Genomic DNA, 19,932 nt, shown 5'->3' on the forward strand with positions numbered 1-19,932 from the left:
TATATATATGGATTTTAAATATCTGTTTTTCTCATGAGACTCTAAGCTCTATGAGGACAGGAATTAGTTAACCTAGTACATTGCCTGGTGTAATTGACTGTCAGTAACTATTTGTTAAATGTATGATTTATTTCACTTCTGAAATTCTTTAACCTGATAAGAGCCTTCTGGTTTCCAACTCTCACTCCCAGAAGACTTGGTTTTCTGGCCATTGCCAGACACTAAATGGCTTCTTGACACCTTTCTCCCATTTCCAGGCCCCTTCTGTTTTTTTTTTTTTTTTTTTTTTTTTTTTTTTTTTTTTTTAAACCTACTCAGCTTGGACCCTGAAGTCAATTACTTCAGCTACTCTTCTAGCATCTTCAACCCCATGACCCTTTTGCTGTACCATTTCTGCTCTGAAAATCCTCAATAGTGACATTTCCCCCAGGACTGCTAATTGCTGAAGGAGGAGATTGTACAGCCCTGGAGATTGTTAGCAGTCCATGGCTCTGCGGGGCTGGGGGCGGGGATCCTCAGGTAGGTCCTCCACAGCAATCATCGTGTTTGTTCCCTGTCAACTCCCTGTTCTCTTGTACAGGACATTTATTCCAGACTCAGTCTTCAGCCCCTGTGCCAACTTTGTCTCCTGACCCAGGAACTGCCCAACTTGCTACTTTGTGGGATATTTTGTCTATGATCCACTTCAGCTTCTCTCCTCTCCACCTGCAAATTTAGATCCATCAGGATTCCTCCTTCTGCCAGAGTCCGAGAAAGATGTGTTGTGCCTCCTGTTCATTTCTGCTCAGGACCTTCCACTTTTGCTGTTTCTTTTGGTACACTTTTCTGTGGGAGTTATCTCCTCTGTCTCCCTCTAGTCATTACATGCTCTAGTTTTTCTTGCCCTAGTTCTTTCCCCACCCCCAACAAATCCATTATTTATCACTCTAGCTGTCTCCTTGCCACAGGCAAGCTCCTTAAATGACAGGCCACTCCCTTGTGGCCTCCATTTTCTCATCTGCTCCTTTCACACCAACTACATTTCAACCACTACAGTCTGGTTTTTGACCCCATCCTCCACTGAAACTTTTTTTTTTGGAGACAGAGTTTTGCTCTTGTTGCCCAGGCTGTAGTGCAGTGGTGCGCTCTCAGCTCACTGCAACCTCTGCCTGCCGGGTTCAAGGGATTCTTGAGCCTCAGCCTCCTGAGTAGCGGGGATTACAGGCATGCACCACCACGCCCGGCTAAGTTTTGTATTTTTAGTAGAGGTGGGGTTTCACCGTGTTGGGTCAGGCTGGTCATGAACTCCTGACCTCAGGTGATCCACCCACCTCGGCCTCCCAAAGTGCTGGGATTACAGGTGTGAGCCGCTGAGCCTGGCCTGAAACTTCTTTTACCAGGGTAAATGGTGACCTGTTAGTATCCAAATTCACTCAGCCCTTTCCAATTCACTGGACTCTCTTCCTCCTTTTTTATTATTAGAAGTTTTCCCCAAACTTCATTATTTTTAACCTTGTCTTTGCACTACAATACTAGTACTTTTTAATATTATTTATTTTACAAAAATAAAAAAAGGTTACTTAATATTTTTGGTTGAATTGGCATCCTTTTTCTCTTAAAAAGAAATCCTCATGTGTGTACAAATAAGAAAAATGAAAACAGAATTGTTAACTGCCAGCTAGTACAGAGACTCTGAGCTGGAATCCTGCTCCCTCTGTTGGAAAGTGAGGTGAGCTGAGCCTTCCTCTTGAAAATAATCAGCAGGCCCCAAAGGAGGAACTTTCTCACTGTGTTGTTCACTTTTTAACCTTTCTGATGTTAGTCTCCTCGGACCTTCCAAAATGACCTTCGGTACCTGTCAGAGCCTTAAGAACCCTGGAACTGCTCACTCTGCTGATGTGTCCACGTATCACCCAGACTTTCCCTTGAGCTCAGCTGTGCATTTCTGACTGCGTGCTGCACATGGTACTGATTACATGTAAGCTGCTTGCCAGTCCTGCTTCCCATCTGCTTCCTTTTTGAGAGTCTCATTTTTGTGACTGAATTTATGACTCATTTGCCCAGACCAAACTTTTTATTAGACTTAGCTCTGAACCTCACTTCCTTTCAGCAGATATTGAGCACCTCCTATTTATCAGACCATGCACGGTGCATGTGTTCAAATCTCAGTTCCTCCGTGATATTTCTTGGGCTCCAGACACCATATATAGGTCCCTCAATGCTCATGTGGCTTCTTGTCCGTGTCCTGGGCTAGCTGACCTGCCCTGCTCTGTTGTTACTGACATGCTGCTTCTCCAGTGGATAGCCACTCGGGTGTAGATGGTGCTGAAATCTTTGTATGCCAGTGCTTTATTGCTGGGCTTATTTTATTTAATAAGGAATGAGTGGGACCCATTGGGGGAACTTGTCATTTAACAGAAAAGTGACAGTGCTCAAAGAAGTCTTAGTTTATTCACAGATAAACAAAAAGCAAGACTGGTTTTTGGTTATTGTGTTGCTTTTTAATATATTTATTAGGTGTGATAGTTGTATGGGTAATATAGTGAATATATTCTCCTTAAAGCAGCAGGTCCTGAGTATGTGGAGTACAATGTGAAAGTTCCCCCTTATTTTTCCCTGTGCTTTCTCTTCCCCCCTCCTGACTTGCAGGCTTAGTTTGTATCCTGCCAGATCATTCTGTGTGCAGGATACATACTTCTTTCAACATAAGTGCGTTCATACCATGAATTTTTTCACTTAACATGGCTTTTGTATCAGTACTACAGAATATACTTAGTAGCTACATTAAACTATTAAAAATGTGCTCCAGTAAACATCCTTGCTTCTGTGTTTGACTAGTTCTCTGGAATAATTCTCTGGAATAAATACCTAGAATTGCTTGACAAAGGTCATGTGCGTTTAAAATTTTAATAGCTATTGCTAAGTTGTCCCCCCAAAGGGCTTTACTAATTTATATTCTCAGCAGCCGCGTGTGAGGGGGAGGGGATCATTCTCCTTGTCTGTATTGGATGTATCAGGCTTTACATTCTTGCCAGCCTGATGAGTGAGAAATTATACTATGTATTAAAATGGAGTTATTTTTGAGGTTTTTTTGTTTTTGTTTTTTTTTTGAGATTGAGTCTCACTCTTGCCTATGCTGGAATGCAGTGGCTAGATCTCAGCTCACTGCAACCTCCGCCTCCTGGGTTCAAGTGATTCTCCTGCTTCAGCCTCCCAAGTAGCTGGGATTACAGCTGCCCACCACCATGCCCAGCCAATTATTGTATTTTTAGTAGAGACGGGGTTTCACCATGTTGGCCAGGCTGGTCTCAAACTCCTGACCTCAAGTGATCTGCCCGCCTCAGCCTCCCAAAGTGTTGGGATCACAGATGTGACTCACTCTGCCCAGCCTATTTTCGAGAATATTTTAATTAATCTTTTAAAAAAACTTCTGATTTATTTTACATAGTCTTGCTCTTTTGCCCAGGCTAGAGTGCAGTTGTGCAATCATGGCTCACTGCAGCCTCCGTCTGCCAGGCTCAAATGATCCTCCCGCCTCAGCCCCTTGAGTAGCTGGGAATATAGGTGCACACCACCAGGCCTGGCTAAGTTTTAAAATTTTTAGTAGAGACAAGGCCTCATTATCTTTCCCAGGCTGATCTCGAAGTCCTGAGCTTGCTGTTTCCCTGGCTGGTCTCTGTCTTCCTGCTTTGGCTTCCCAAAGTGCTGGGATTACAGGAGTGAGCCACGTGCCTGGCCTAATTAATCTGCTGAGCTTCTGATTTGTTCAGAGCTCCTACTTACTGGGTAGGTGTTCAGCCTAGGAGTTTCTAGTCTCAGATTCACACAGAAGCTCTTTCCTAACATCACTGTTTCCTGTGCATTACAGTTGATCTTGCCACTATAATATAAATCATTTGTGTCATAATGAAATGAAGATGCTAACTTGGAAAACAGCAGCCAAATGATTTCAACTGTTTTGAAGAATGTTCCATGGCCATCACCCCAGGATTTTGGTGGCTAGCTTTCTTAGCTGGCTGCCTAAATGTTCTTTGTTGATGACACTGCTTTTCTATTTCTGGTTAATTTTTTTTATTTATTATCAGAACTCAAGAAGATATATTGTTTGTCCCTTTTTAGTGAATTAATACTTGGACACTTGAATTTATATAGTTGGAAGATTATTACTTGATCTTTTTAGAAATTGGTCTGCTTTAATTGTAAAATATTTAAGAACTACAATGAATCCTACATAACGAAAAGGCTTATAAGTTTTTTTTCCTTTTAGATAGTCTGTAGAGAATGCCAAATGAGGGAATCCCCCACTCAAGTCAAACTCAGGAGCAAGACTATTTACAGAGTCAACCTGTCAGTAATAATGAAGAAATGGCAATCAAGCAAGAAAGTGGTGGTGATTGGGAGGTGGAAGAATACCTGCCCTTTAGTTCTGTGGGTGACGGACCGTCCACCTCTGCCGAGGGGTGCGCATCAGCAGCTTCGAGGAGAGGGCCAGCCCTGCTGCATATCAACCGACATCAGATCCAGGCGGTGGAGCCTAGCGCCCAGGCCCTTGAGCTGCAGGGTTTGGGTGTGGACGTCTATGACCAGGATGTGCTGGAACAGGGTGTGCTTCGGCAGGTGGACAATGCCATCCATGAGGCCAGCCGTACCTCCCAGCTCGCTGACGTAGAGAAGGAGTATCGGTCGGTCCTGGATGACCTCACGTGAGTGCAGCCCATCTTCTTCCTTTAAAAGTTGTAGTTAAACATGACGGGGATATTCAGGTAATGGAGAGCTCTAGTATTCCAGAAGTTTAGGAGATGTGTAGAGTCTTTTATTTGGAGGACAGAGTCAGTAAGGGCAATCCTCAGCCTCATCTTTGAGCCCTAGCCCTTCCCCTCAGGAGTGGCATTGTACATGGTAGTTAGAGTCTCCATCCAGCTCATGAAAGCCAGTCCCATGCATAATGTCCAGAAGAGACGGGCTGTTCACCATCATGTACACAAAGTGATCTCAGGAGAAGTGCACCTAAAATTCGGGTGTTTCCTATTCGAGATGCCAGGAATACATTCCGCCACCTTCACATTTTTCTCTGTGCAGTAGTTTCTTTCTAGCTTGCTGTCCCCAAACTTAGTGTTCAGTCCTTGGGCAATTTTTCAGATTTGCATTCTAGAAATAGGGGAAACTGTAGACCTGAGCCAGGGTAGGAGGTGAGGACAGGAGAGGGGAAGTGGGAGGTGTTGAGCTCACTTATCGTTGCTGCTTGGCCCCCTGTTGGGCAGTGTTGTGGGCAGTGTCAGGTAAGCAAGAAAGAAGGCAAGGGCTGAACTGGATGGAGGATGGAGCAGTGTCGCAGAGGATAGCTGGGGAGGGTGGAGTGTGGAGCTGTCATGAATGTGGCTGTTGGTACTGCAAAGACATGTTTTCTGCTAACCATTCCCTGGTGTGTTCTTTTAGTCTCCTCAGGAGCAGGTGCACATTCATGGTTATAGTCTGAGTGTTGAGGACCTCACCTCTTTATAATAATACTTTTACATTTGATCTTGGAAATGTGTCCTCTTTCTACAGAGGTGACAGAGGAAAGTTGTGGGGTCTCCATGCAGAGTGATGCTAGCTGGCTGGTGGCATGTGGTATCTCAGCCAGTAATATGCATTGTTTATCCTGTAATCCACAGAGGATGCAAACAGCAAATTACACAAGCATCAAGAAGATTGAATTTGTGTTTTGAAAATTGGAAGCTACAATTCTATGGTGTCTATTTTAGGAGTAATTTATTTTAAATTGATTTGTTTTCTTTGCACCACAAAGTTTAATGCTATAGTAAGTGAATCTTCCATTTATGTAGAAGAAAAATACTGTCGCAGATATGTGATTTATATAAGAAAATGTTTAAGCATTTTTAGGATGCTTCCAAACTTTGGCTTCTGCAGCAGGGTTAAAAAGCCCATGTATGCATTTTTTCATGTAAAAGAACAACTTATTGCACATTATTCTAGCATAGTGTCTTGAATAAAGTAGGCACTTAAATAATGCTTGTAGAATGAATGAAGCAGCTTACAAATGGGAATGAGCTGATCTAAATCCGCTAGATAAAAGAAAACACTAGCAGTCATCTTAAACCTCTAATGATCCTACAAGTTTTATTTGTGGCAAATAAGGGTATGTATTCTGGTTTAGTTTCTTTTATCTTTTAGTTAATAAGAAGTAAAAGGGATGTGTTTTTAGCATTTTTCTCTTTATATTATGCTATAAAAATGTTATCAGAGTGGAAAATAGACAATTTATCTTATTTTTCAGGTCATGTACGACATCACTAAGGCAAATCAATAAAATTATTGAACAGCTTAGCCCTCAAGCTGCCACCAGCAGAGACATCAACAGGAAACTAGATTCTGTAAAACGACAGAAGTATAATAAGGTGATTCAGAATAACATATTCAGTATTGCATTTTTGAAAAAGTCATCATTTAGGCACACTTAATTTAGGAAGTATTTTATAAAGCACTTATAAGATGTGAAGCAAATACTTATAATTACAGTAGAGAAATTTTGGGTTTCTTTTTTATGTTTAATCTTTCTGCTGTTTCCCTTTGACATCCCATTCTATTGCATTTAAAAAAACACAGATACATATACACACACATCCATCCATACACACATCCATACATACACAGTTGCTCCTTGATTTACGGCAGGGTTACATCCCGACAAACTCATCGTAAATTGAAAATATTGTTAGTCAAAAATGCATTTAATACCCTGAAAAACCTATCTTAAAGTCAAAATATTGTAAGTCAAACCGTAGTTAAGTCCAGAGCCTCCTCAGTTTATAATGGGGTTATGCCCTGATAAACCCATCACAAAGTTGAAAAATTGCAAGTCAGAACTTCGTAAGTTGGAGACCATCTGTGTATTTGAGAAAAGTTCCTTTTTGGTGTTGCTTGCCTCACTTGGGTGCACTTCCCTAGTCTTCCTGCATCACCATTTCTTTGGCCCGGCTTAGGGTCACACTGACCTCAGTCTCCTGGTCTTGTGTGAATTCTTTTCTACTTCAACCTTGCTTCCTCTGATTGTCTCCACTCTGTTTCCTGGCAGTGCAGCCGTTGACCCTCACACACCTTTGCTCACTGTTGCGAGAGCCTGGCCCTTCTTCCCACCTTGGGTGGTACAGTCAGCACCCAGCCACACTGGAGCTGTACTTAGCTTTGGAAAACTTAAGGGTAGGGAATATTTGTTACTTCGGATATTATTTTTATGAAGTTTGAAAATTTTTTTAAGGATTTATGTACAGCTTTGTGAGATTTGAAACATTTTTTAGGATTTATGTACCCCTTTGTGAAAATATATTGCAATAGATGGGAATGACTAGTTGTAACCTTTTCAGTTCTGCCATCCCAAATGACTAACAGATGTCCTTGTGCTTACAGTTGATTCGCTGCAGTGAGTAGAGTCCTTGCATCTTTTCTTTAAACTCTTCAGGGGCAGGGCTGTGCATAGACTCAGTTCACGTGGCCCTCCTTTTATTATACTTTCCACTCACCAGTCTGTTATCTGCACCACCCCATCTTCTCTCACTTGCTTCCAAAACACAAGCCCAAAGGTCAAAGCTAGCAGTTGCCCAAGGCAGGTGGCTCCTCCCAAATCAGAGAGGGGATATCTGGTCTCTCGTGGGAGCATGTGAAATTGATGTGCACAGATATCTTCTTGGGCTTCTGGTGGGCTGGGATTTCAAGGGTGTAGAGCATCAAACTTGAGACCACTTCAGGTCATAGTCTAACTTAATTATGCATTCTTGTCTTTAACAGCTCTTTGATGGTTAGGTAGACTATTCAGAGGGAAAGTGCTTTAAACAGGATGTTGCTGAGAGAAAGACTGAGAAAAAACAAATTGCAAGTCATTGCAATGTGGCATTTATGTTCAGGATTTCCCCTAGTCCCATACTCATATTTGAAGTTGAAACTTCTTGACTTTGGGAAGATGAACCAGGTACCACAGGCCCAGTTCATTGGGCCTTCCCAATGAAGCCCAAGGGCACATATCTGAGTTCTAGTGATGTGGAAGGAAACAAGACAGAGGAGTCTGGAGTGGCCAGGGTGAAGAGGCATGGCAAAATATATTTTTTTCTTAAGGCTTTTTGATTAGATAGAATACTAAAAGGACAGTCATAAATATGGTAGGTTATCAAAGGGGACTAACTTTTTCAACTGAACATTTGCGTTTTTATTTCTTATCTTATGGCCTATTGACTTCCATAGCCCATTGGCTCCGGAGATCAGAAACACAGAGTAGTTTAGGGTTTTGCCCAGTGTGTAAGGGGGAAACCAAGTAGAACAAGTCCACCTTTCAGGTCAGTGTCCATGTATTTAAGGGCTCGGGCACATAGAAGGCTGTCTGCCGCCCTTAGGAGAGCATGGTGGTGCAGGCATGCCTGTCTGCTGGGAATATTCATGGCCCCTTTACTCCTAGAAAAGTGGTAGTTGCTCACATGGGGCTCTCTAGTAATAGTAATGTATGGAATTTTTATATAATGTAATGTATATTTTATTTTTATTTTACTTTGGATTAAAGTTTAAAATTTCATAATGCTGTCTTTTGTATTTAACAATAAATCACTTCATTGCTATTTTCTGTCTTCGATATTTACCATTCAAGGAACAACAGCTAAAAAAGATCACTGCAAAACAAAAGCATCTCCAGGCCATCCTTGGAGGAGCAGAGGTGAAAATTGAACTAGATCATGCCAGTCTAGAGGAAGATGCAGGTGAGAATGCTGGGAGCAGTTTCTCTGTGTTCTTGAATTGATGCCTGATGCCTGTAGTCAGTGGAGGGTGTCTCTTTAGTCTTTGCCTGGGTTTTGAGAAAAATCCATTTCTTTGCTTTAGTGTCAGAACAGATTTAGGAAAATTTTATTCTTTACACTTGCAGAACCAAATCCCTCTCAAAGAGAATTAAAGTAAACTTTTTACTCAGTTCATTGGAGGCTGCTGATACACATTTATTATTACATTTAATACATTGAAAATCTTAAACATTCTTATATTGTTAATTTGATAAAGACAACTAGCATCGTGATTAAATTACATGTTGGAAGCCCAACATCATCAATCCCCATTTGTAGAATGGTTCTCACATGTCTTTAAGGAGCGTATTTGGCAGGCTTTCCAAGCATCAGTTTAAGAAAAGACATCTTCATTCAGGTTATACTGTGGCCAGTATTTCATTTACATTACTGTCTTGGATAGTTGTCTTTTGGAAAACCTTTTGGGAAAATTCATAAGCTCTGGAACTAAATTATCTTTGCAGTCATTGTGTGTGTGCGTGTGTGTACAAATTGTTGGTGGCTGCTTAGGCATTGACTATTTGAAATACAGATTAAAGCTGCTTAACATTAAATTCTCTAAGCAACTATTTTCTACTAGCTTTAGAAGTTTATTCAGTAAGATGAGAATTGTTATGAAGAATTAATTGAGACAATAGAAAAATGTAAATACATATATATATTTTTGAGACAGAGTTTCGCTCTGGTTGCCCAAGTTGGAGTGCAGTGGCACCATCTCAGCTCACTGCAACCTCTCCCTCCTGGGTTCAAGTGATTCTCCTGCCTCAGCCTCCCAAGTAGCTGGGATTTCAGGTGCGCACCACCACGCCCGGCTAATTTTTTGTATTTTTAGTAGAAACAGGGTTTCACCACGTTAACCAGGCTGGTCTCGAACTCCTGACGTCAGGTGATCTGCCCACCTTGGCCTCCCAAAGTGCTGGGATTACAGGTGTGAGCCACTGCACCCAGCCCAAAAATACGTGGTTTTAAAGTTCAGTCTCTCGGAATTCATTAGGCCTATGACCAGTGCTTTTAACTGCTTGGTACTGTGTTTCTCATTGGTAACAGATGTTTGTACCTGTCTGGCTGTCTCAGATCTGCTGTTGTCTTTCACCTCCTACTGTGACTTTGGTAGTAGGGTTAATAGCTACCTCTCAGGGTTAACAGCTACTACTTTGGTAGTAGGGTTAATAGCTACATTGTCTAGAGTTATTAGCTACCTCCTCAAATCCAAGAGCCCCTTTTTATCCTTGTTCCACTTTACCTGTCTACAGCAGCTGACACTTCTATTCCTTCTGGGATCCCTACTTCTCTACTGGTTTTCTTTTTGGCCCTCTGACTACTTCTGCATAGTTATTTCTGGCATTATCTTAAATGTTGATGTTTCTCAGGATTTCTCTGAGCCCTCTTCTTGTTCTACTGCCTCTCCCTGGTCATCTATTCCCCATGGCTTTTGCAGCCACCTAGGTTCTACTAGTACCTTATACAGATCTGTAGACATCTGGCTTTGCTCTTTTTTTGAGCTCCTGGTTCCATCTCTCCGTCTGGACACCAGCCAACACTTGAGACTTGAGGCAAAATAGTGTAAAGGAAAAGATTTGTTAAATGAACTGTATATAAAACCAAGAACTTCTGTTCATCAGAAGATAACATTAAGAGAGTGTAAAGGCAAGATACTGAGCTGGAGAAGATAATTTGCAATACATGTGTGAATCAAAGGACTCAAATCTAGGATGTATAAAGAACTAGCAGTCGTTTAAAAAAAATAGACAAAGAAAAATGGGAAAAAGACTGGAACACTTTCTATACAAAAAAGGCTGTCCAAAAGATAAATTCATGAAAGGCATCTATTTTGTTAGTCATCAGGGAAATGTAAATTATAGCCATAATGTGGTACCACTACACATCTACCAAAATAGCTAACATGGAATGGCAAGAATATGCACCAGCTGGAACTTTCTGACGCAGTTGATGGGACTTTGGAAGGTAATTCTTTGGAAAACTGACAGTGTCTACTAAAGCTTAGCATACCCAGATAATTATATACACACACACATGTACATGTGTGTATATATGTATATATGTATATATACACACGTATATACATATATACTTATATATATACGTACATACGTATATACACGTGTGTGTATATACACGTGTGTGTGTGTATATATGTTACTGAAAGATGTACATCAGAATATTCATAACATTATTTCTAGTAGCCAAAACCTGGAAGCCACTCAAATGTGCATCAACAGTGACAGTTAACAAACTACAGCTTCATTCAACAGTAAGGATGCAGCTCAAAATGTTGCGCGAAAGAAGGTGGACACAGGACAAACATTTCTACTTATGTAGCATTCAGAGACAGGCACAACTTGTCTGTACATTAGGAGTCCAGGTCCATCATTATCTTGAGGGGTATAGAGGCTGGGAGGTAGCCTGAAGGGCTCATCTGGTGGTGCTAGTAATTTCTGTTATATGATATGGGTGCTAGTTTATGAGTACGTATTTTCTGAATATTCACTGAGTTCTACACTTAATGATTTGTGCACTTTCAGATGTGTGTTTTGTTTCAGTGCAAGTTTAATGAAAAACTGGGTATCATTGGCCTGCAAGAGTCATAGATTTTAGAATATGGATTCCTTCCTATTAAGCCTTAGGTCTTTTGGTGTTTTGATTATGTGGTAATTTTGCCAGAAATGAATTTCAACTAATGAAAGAGGGATACTTTCTGGGTGACTTTACGCTTATGGTGTAACTTCCAATTTTAGTTCATGTCTTCAAGTCAGTTAACTTCACATATCTAACACAGTGCTGCTCTCCAATAGACCTTTTTGCAGTGATGAAAATGTTCTCTGTGTTGCCCATTATAGTAGCCATTAGTCATGTGTAGCTCTTGAGCACTTGAAAAAGGGCAAGTGCAGCTGTGGAACTGAGTTTTTAACTTAATGTAATTTAAATTTAAATAGCTACAGGTGACTGGTAACTGCCATGCTGGGCAGCGTAGAGCTGACATTTATGTTTTTCCTATTTAGATATGTGGTGATCCCTGAGATGCCTGTTTTTGGTTTTACTGTCTCTTGAATTTAAGTCCATCTGAATGCTGGTTTTAGCAATGATGTGAGAACTTCAGAGCTTGCTTCCTCATGGACTATTCCTTGGCTGATAAGGAAACACAGCTAAATATGACTATTTATAACTGTATTTATAGAGTAATCAGCCTATTTTTGGATGGCAGAGAGTATATTTATAGTGAAATATTGTGGAGAAAAGTTACTGAGAAGTCATCTTTTTGAACAGGAATATATTAAATATAGTGTGATGCTATAATAAATTTTATTCTGTCCTTCGTATGTAACATGCTTTAGTACATGGATGATTCTTTTTTTTTATATGAGTTACTTGTAGCTGCCTAATATTTCTTGAAAGAGTGAGCATTTCTTTTGTACCCTTGAAAAGTTTCATGCTAGTGCAAAACGCGTTGCCATTGTTCTTTCAGAGCCTGGGCCGTCCAGTCTTGGCAGCATGCTCATGCCTGTCCAGGAGACTGCCTGGGAAGAGCTCATTCGCACTGGCCAGATGACACCTTTTGGTACCCAGATCCCTCAGAAACAGGAGAAAAAGCCCAGAAAAATCATGCTCAATGAAGCATCAGGCTTCGAAAAGTATTTGGCAGATCAAGCAAAACTGTCTTTTGAAAGGAAGAAGCAAGCTACTTGTAATAAAAGACCAGCTAGAAAAGCTCCAGCCTCAGTCACACCTCCGGCCCCAACACAAAGTAAAAACAAACCAAACAAGAAAGCCAAAGTTCTGTCCAAAAAAGAGGAGCGTTTGAAAAAGCACATCAAGAAACTCCAGAAGAGGGCTTTGCAGTTCCAGGGGAAAGTGGGATTGCCAAAGGCAAGGAGACCCTGGGAGTCAGACATGAGGCCAGAGGCAGAGGGAGACTCTGAGGGTGAAGAGTCTGAGTATTTCCCCACAGAGGAGGAGGAGGAGGAGGAGGAAGATGACGAGGTGGAGGGGGTGGAGGCAGACCTGTCTGGAGACGGTACTGACTATGAGCTGAAGCCTCTGCCCAAGGGCCGGAAACGGCAGAAGAAAGTCCCAGTGCAGGAGATTGACGACGACTTTTTCCCAAGTTCTGGGGAAGAAGCTGAAGCTTCTCCTATAGGAGAAGGAGGAGGAGGAGGTCGGAAAGTAGGAAGATACCGAGATGATGGAGATGAAGATTATTATAAGCAGCGGTTAAGGTTGGTCTGTGGGGATTATAAATAATATTGTACTGTTTGCTTTATCTTAGGTGACAGGTTTATTAATATGTAAACATTCTAGATCCAGCTTAATATATTAGACCCCCGATTATGCAGAGGTTGGATTTCTGCAGCCTTAACCTGCTGGAAGCAGTGGGGCCCCTGAGTCCTTAATGGTGCTGGCCCCAAATGCATGTACTTCTAGGTCTTTATTTGGATTTGGAGGCAAGTCGAAGATGAAAAACTTAAGGGAAGCCTGGGGCAAGAGGCATACAGAGGGCTGAGTGTGAGCTGTGTCGCCTTGATATCTACAGTCATCCTAGAATAAGTATCAGGAAAAAGAAAAGGGTGAATTATGTCATGCATACTGGATAGAGGTTTCTGTTTTCCCTTTTGAAGCAGGAAAGTAATTTTAGAGAACTTTTCTTCAAAAACAAGCTGAAACAAGCTTTGGCATAGAAAGAATAAGCTTGTTTTTGTAAATCCTTCATTTGTCTTGAGAAGATAGTCATCTGCATAATTATAAACTACCATCGTGCAAAAAGTATACTTTGTGTGCACAGCATACCTTTCTTTTCACTGTTGTTTTTTATGTTAGAGACTGACTTTGGCTTTTAGCTCCATGACATTGTCTCTGTATAAAGCAAGCACCATAAAAGGGAAGGTGAACATGTGAAACACGAAGTCTGAATTGCATATTGCCACGCGTTTTCTGTGAGCCAGGAAAAATAATCGGCATTGCAGGTCTCCCCACGGTGGCCCACTGAGCACTGTGCTACTGCTGCACATTTCAAGTCTCCTTGATTTAGAGCTCACTTAGCTCTAAGGAATTCAAAGGGAACAAGGAACTTTATTACTTTTAAAATACTTGATAGTGGGATGGCTTTTTCCCAATCCTCAACAGTTTTTTCTTATTTCTCAAGGTGAAGAGACCTAGTTTGTTATATTTATTGGCCTTTGTGAGTGAAGGTTGACCTGGTGTTTTTTCTTGTTACTTAGAACTGCTCATTAACCCCTGTCCAGACACTACAGACACCATAACCTTTCCAAAATAGATGCATCAGAATTCTTTTAAACAGTAATTTGAGGACCTGTGACTTAAATCCTGTTCTTTAGAGTTGTGGCACTCACATTCTAGTAGCACCTTCTGTAATAATGCACAGATGAGGGCTGGCATATATTCGTCATCCCTCAGTGCAGCTTTCGTTTCTGTGCATGTTTATTACCTGTAAAGTTGTTTGAGGAATGTTGACCAGTACTCTTGAACAGTGAGCAGTGTCAGGCTTTTTCTTAACTACTGCAAGGAATTAATAAAAGTGTTAATCTCAACATATTGATTATAAATGGAGCAATATATATTTTTCCAATTAAATTGGGTCAATATTAAATATGTTTAAAATATATCAGTATTTTAATCAAGAGCAATTTATTTTGACTGAATTTTAAATGTGGGTTTAGTTTAATTTTATGGCAGTAAGTTTTTCTTAATAATGTTAAGATTGTAAAACAATTTATTATTTCCAGAGCCAATATTTTGCTAAAGCTACAGTAAAATCTCAAATGAATTTCAGAAATATCAATAACTCTTAATTGCCACCAAAATACGATAGCTCTTAACATTTTATAGCTACAGTTATTAAGGCTGTTAAACTGCAGATATCCACATTGAAATATTTGTATTATGTCTCCTTTGGTGCTATCTGGATTGGGGGATGTTAAAGGAAAATCAAATGCTCAGGATTGAGAAGCGTATTAGAACTGCCAGTCTCTCTATATTTTGTTACTCATTGCTGATCTTCGTAGACTGATTGAAATGGTAATGCTATTCCCTTGAGAAACAAAAAGACTTTTAGGGTTGCTTGTCTTAGCAATGGTTTGACGATGGATGATTACAATAAGTCATATAGTTTACAACATAGAAAATTAGTTTTTTTGGGGGGGTTAGAATTTAGAAATAGTTCTCAGGGTAGGCACCCTTAGCTGAACTTAACACCTTTTACTGAGGGTATAGCCTGTTAATTATAATGCTCTTTTCAACTCTAGGAAGTGAGAGTGGGTGACTTCTGGATATCTCATCCTCTTTATTCTCTCAGCGTGAGAGCCATCGGCCTTTCACTGGCACTAGGTTCACCCCAACTAGGTACCTTTGTTTTAGCTGGTACTAGGAATTTCCCGTCAAGCCCTTTCCATAGCTTCTTTATGGAACTGGGCAGTCGCACCTTGGATCCTGCTTTCCTTCATTTGGCTCAGACCCTCGGCTCAGACCCTCAGCTCAGTCTTCGAAGTTTTAACCATTTTTCAAACCGTGTATTCCCCCTTCCCACGTATTTCTCCTGCCTCCTCCTCTGCACTGAACTGTATCTCGAGGCCAGCTCCTCAGTGGGTTCCCTGGTTTTCATACCATTTCATATCATACAGGATGGATGAGCCATTGCTTAGAAGTAAATGTTCTGTCGGTTCTATGGTCAATGATATACAGGTCTTATAAAACATACATTATTTTTTCATTTTAATTTTGTGCTACCACAGTTTCCATTTGCTATTGGCTGTTGGTTGTCAGGTCTACTGCTTTCTTAAAATATACTACTGCTTTGCACATTGTGGGCCTGGGAGCTCCAGGTGCCAAATAAAGATTTAATAGGACTAACACACCTTCAGTGTTTGAGTGATGTGGGTTCCTGGTGAGCATCTACATGCTACTTACCTAGTCCAGGCTGTGCAGCCAAGACAGCCCTGGGTGGCCCAGAAGACCAAACATTTCCTATGAACCTTTCCCCTTCAGGGTGATAAAGATCAGGGCGCTTGTCCCCAGTCCTTGTTACCTCCATGTTGTTGATTCACTTCCCAGTTGACATATTCGAGGTCAGCCCACATAGCTTTATCTTTGCTTTCATGTCAGGAATGCATGTCTGCATCCTTGGACTGGCTTCAAGGGTTTCTGGCAAAAAATTTGCAGTCTGTTGATGGACTTGGGCACAAATAGGACCTAACCAAGTGTGAAGGGAATAATGAATTCAGATTGAGATATTTGGGAGAGACTGTGGAGGAAGTTCATCCAGTGTAGGGCCTCGTCTTTTTGGGTAGCTCAGATATATTAATATGGCCCTTATCCCAATTAACAACGTTACACATTTGCCCCTAAGCTCCAGGTACATCATTGAGAAGGGAAGGAATTTGCTTTGCTTTGGAGGCACATTATTTCCTCAGGGTTCTCATTTGGATTGCCTTGGAGGTTGGTGTGATGCCACAATATGCAGAGAGGCTGAGGACAGGGAGGGCAGGTGGGCTTCACTCTCCAGCCAGCTCTGATTTCTGGGGAGTGGTAGTCTATTCAGGGGGCTCCGAGGCCCTTTTTGGGTGGGCTGGGAAAGAGTCTGCATTTCCTTAGTGATGTCTATCATACGCACAGTGGGGAACTAGCAACATTCATGCTAGGTAGTTGCCAACCTTGCCATAGGAAACAAATGTCACTGACTCCTGCCTCTTTGTCCAGCAGTGGTCAGCGCTGCTTGGTCAGGCTGTGGGCATAGATGGGTTGCATCCTGAGTGAGAAGATGCACTTCCAGATATGTTTTTGTCTCTTCTTGCTGCCAGGACTAGGGTTAGCATTTATCATTTGACTTAAACTCATTCCCCCAAGCTCTTACTCTGTTTTCATCTGCCAGCGGTTATTATTTAAGTTGTTGCCCTCACAGACTACTTCCTTGGCAACAAGCACAGACAACAGTAAAGCTTCCCCACCCACAGACTGAATATGCAGTGTCACTGGGAGCCCCCAACACTGGAGATGCTGACTCAGGAAGTCTAGCATGGGGTCACCGGGCAGGACGTTTAAAATATGTTCCCAGGTGGCTCTGATCACTATCAGGTTTGGGAGCTAGGGATGGAAATAAGTCAATCTTACATATTTCTTCTTTTTGGGGCTGCAGCTTTTGGCTAATGCAGTTTGTATATCAGTTTCTCAAAAATCTTCTTTTATGTGCCCTGCACAGTTGTATGTACACAGGGGAGGGCCTGGCAGGGAGCCTTAGCTAAATGCTGTATGTCATAGATCATCTAGTTCTTGTGGGGTGTGTGTGTCAGAATCACATGGGGAACACTTTCAGTGGGTAGGGGCCTAAGCTCAACCTGGGGAGTCCGAGGCGGCAGGTGCGGGGCAGGAGGAGCTGGGCATTGCACTTGTGCTTTGGCTGAGCTCCTGCTGACTCTGGGGGGAGCTTGGTGACATTCTTCATGGTCCACAGGCCCTTGTTGAGAAATAACTGTATTCTCATTTAGGAGAGCTTTGAGGCAGTTGGAAAGCATTGTTGGTAAGGATGTTGAGGCTTGAGAATGTAATGCTTTTTTCTCTACTTTGGGCCACACCCAGCAAATAATTGTCTCTGGGATAAATCCCTAACCTGTGCCCACCCCGATCAGGGAAACACAGTGGGGAGTTCAGAAATGAACTCTTCAGTAGGTGGTGCCTGAGTCTCCTCAGGTGACCTGGTGCATTGGGCTAAGCTGCTAAACACACAGCCTGAAGTGGATTTGAGTTGGTTCTTCTGAATGGTTTGAAGGCTCCCTCGCCACCTTTCAGCACTTCTGATGAGTCCCTGTTTTTTATTGTAAAAGTATGATAATATTAAGATGAAAAAATGACCTCTATTTTTTATGTTTTTATTTTCTACATGTCATTCCAGTCTTTGGTTCTGTGAATACACATCTTTACATGGTTATAATCATGGTCCCTCCAGTTAATTGGCTTGCCCACAGTCTTACTGTGAAGTAGAACTGAGATTTTAAGTTGGCTGGGCCCTCTACATACTTGTGTTTCCTTCCCTTTGGGGGATTGAGTAGAAGGTGCAATATTTAGGTATGACCACAGGGTGGTGCCAAGAATCAACACATAGCTGCCCCACCTCGGTTGGACTGGAAACCAAACCAAAAACCTAAGCCCGTGGTCTGGGAATTGGATGAGGATATAGGGAGATGGCTCAGGAGTATGGAAGACCTGGCCAGTATGGTGTGGATGGGGATCGAATTTACTTCATGATCTGGTGTAACCTGAATCTGTAGTCTTGATGTCTGTTGGTATAATTGGTTTTTAATACATTTTTGATCCTAAAGGTTTTTCTTGTGCCCTATTTTTTACCTTTTTTATATGAGTAACTTTGAGATGTAAAGGGCTGATAAAGATTCTATTCATTGTGTAAGTCTTACAGCATGTCTTCTAATAGTCTGTGAGACGTAATCTCCTGTGAAGATAGTACTCTTCATTGTCCTTCCCCTGAGCACTGGGCCTCTGTGGCCAGGGCCCCATTGGATCCTGGCTTGGGAGGGTTGGGTTGTGCACATCCACTGTTCTGAGGAGGGAGCTCTCAGCATTTCAGATGCTGAGGGGTCAAGCCAAATAGGATGACTGTTATGAAGAGAGTCTTGTGGATTTGGAACGTTGAGGCCTTGAGGGCCTGAGCACGGGTGGCATTAAGTGGGGGTGGGGGCGGGGGTAGGGGTGGTACACAAGAACAATGATGGCTGACATGTTTGAATGCATACCTCTTAGTGGTTCCTGTGGTTCTTCTTGTTATATAGGTTAATTTGTTTAATCCTTACAGCTACCCAGGAGATAGGACTTTGAGCCCAGAGAGATGAAGTCATTTGCTCAAGGTAGCAGTCAGTGGAAGGGCTTGGAGAAGTAGAAGGGGTCTGAAGGTGGTTTGGGACACATGAGAGTGATCTCACAGCTTGCTTTGCTGCAGCAGACTCGGACAAGCATTGCTTCAGTGCCTGGTTTCTCCCTCCACTTGATGGGGGCCAACTCCACCCCATTGTCCCATTCCTATCTTGAAATGCTTCTAAAGGCAGTGCCCTGAGAACCACTACCCTCCCAGCTTGTTTCCATTTTATTGTCTTCCGGGAACCTCTTCCTTCTGTCTAGCACCTGTTTGCACTGGGATTGTCCTGTCTGTCCTTAATTTGGATCCTGGTTTGTACCCGATGAGGATTTAGCAATTTTAGGCTGTGCTTCAGCAAAGGCCAGCTGACAATATGGAGGTTGATTTGATCGTGCCTTTTTTTTTTAAAGCCCAAATTAAAGAGAAAAAACAAAACTCTCCCAAAATCTGAATTTAGTAAAAGTTTGAGATTTTACCCAGAAACCTAAATATAATGATTTTAAGAATGTTCTTAACTTCTCTGAGAGTTCAGTTTTCTCAAGAAATAAGCCTGGCCGGGCACAATGGCTCATACCAGTAAACCCATGACTTTTGGAGGCCAAGGCAGGAGGATTGCTTGAGCTCAAGAGTTCGAGACCAGCCTGGGCAACATGGTGAAACCCCACCTCTACAAAAAGTAGAAAAAGTTACCTGGGTGTGGTGGTGTGCGCCTGTAGTCCCAGCTACCCGTGAGACTGAGGCGGGTGGATCACTTGAGCCTGGGAGAAAAAAAAAAAAGAACGAACGATGCCCTTGTTCTTTTTTTTCTTAGGAATCTATAAGTTGAAAGAAAAAGTTACACTCTTAACACCTATTTATGCCTAGTGTTCCATTATTGGAACGCTAAGCATGTGGGAGTTATTTATACCCTGCTGCTCAATGTCATTGCCAAGGTCTGATTTTTCACACGTCTGCCTCCTGAGGGTGCATGTTATCACGTGGTGCACAGAGTTAGTTACTGCTACAGATACTGGCATGCTGGGAGCTTGTCAAAAGTGATGTGAGTTTTCGGAAACATTTTTGAGGAAGGATCCAAAGACAGGTACATATAACTTTATTGCACTACATTCTCTACTAGTAATTTTAAAAGAATAACTTCTCTATTAGTTATGCTATTGTGCAGTAAAAAGAAAATACAGAAAGTATTATTGTTGCATTAGTTATGGGTTTGACATTTTTCATGTTCCATTTTTGGAACACTAG

The 19,932-nt window shown here is 41.8% G+C and overlaps 2 protein-coding genes across 8 annotated transcripts in view; one reads left to right on the forward strand and one right to left on the reverse strand.

Moving 5' to 3' along the window:
* The window catches only part of LOC126963224 (mitochondrial import inner membrane translocase subunit Tim23), a 901,060-nt gene that overhangs the window by 739,672 nt on the left and 141,456 nt on the right, over window positions 1–19,932 (reverse strand). The window lies entirely within an intron of this gene.
* Window positions 1–19,932, forward strand: part of LOC126963198 (DNA excision repair protein ERCC-6) — an 84,823-nt gene that overhangs the window by 1,751 nt on the left and 63,140 nt on the right. For 3 of the 7 annotated variants that reach the window (XM_050805285.1, XM_050805291.1, XM_050805288.1), the window contains exons 2-5: window positions 4,247–4,682; window positions 6,257–6,377; window positions 8,612–8,720; window positions 12,283–13,033. In XM_050805285.1, the coding sequence (XP_050661242.1) occupies window positions 4,261–4,682; window positions 6,257–6,377; window positions 8,612–8,720; window positions 12,283–13,033 (1,403 nt within the window). In that variant the 5' untranslated portion in view covers window positions 4,247–4,260. The other 4 variants (XM_050805286.1, XM_050805287.1, XM_050805290.1 and 1 more) reach the window with 3 other exon arrangements.

The sequence above is a fragment of the Macaca thibetana genome, chromosome 9 (assembly GCF_024542745.1).
Source record: "Macaca thibetana thibetana isolate TM-01 chromosome 9, ASM2454274v1, whole genome shotgun sequence".
NCBI classification, from domain to species: domain Eukaryota; kingdom Metazoa; phylum Chordata; class Mammalia; order Primates; family Cercopithecidae; genus Macaca; species Macaca thibetana.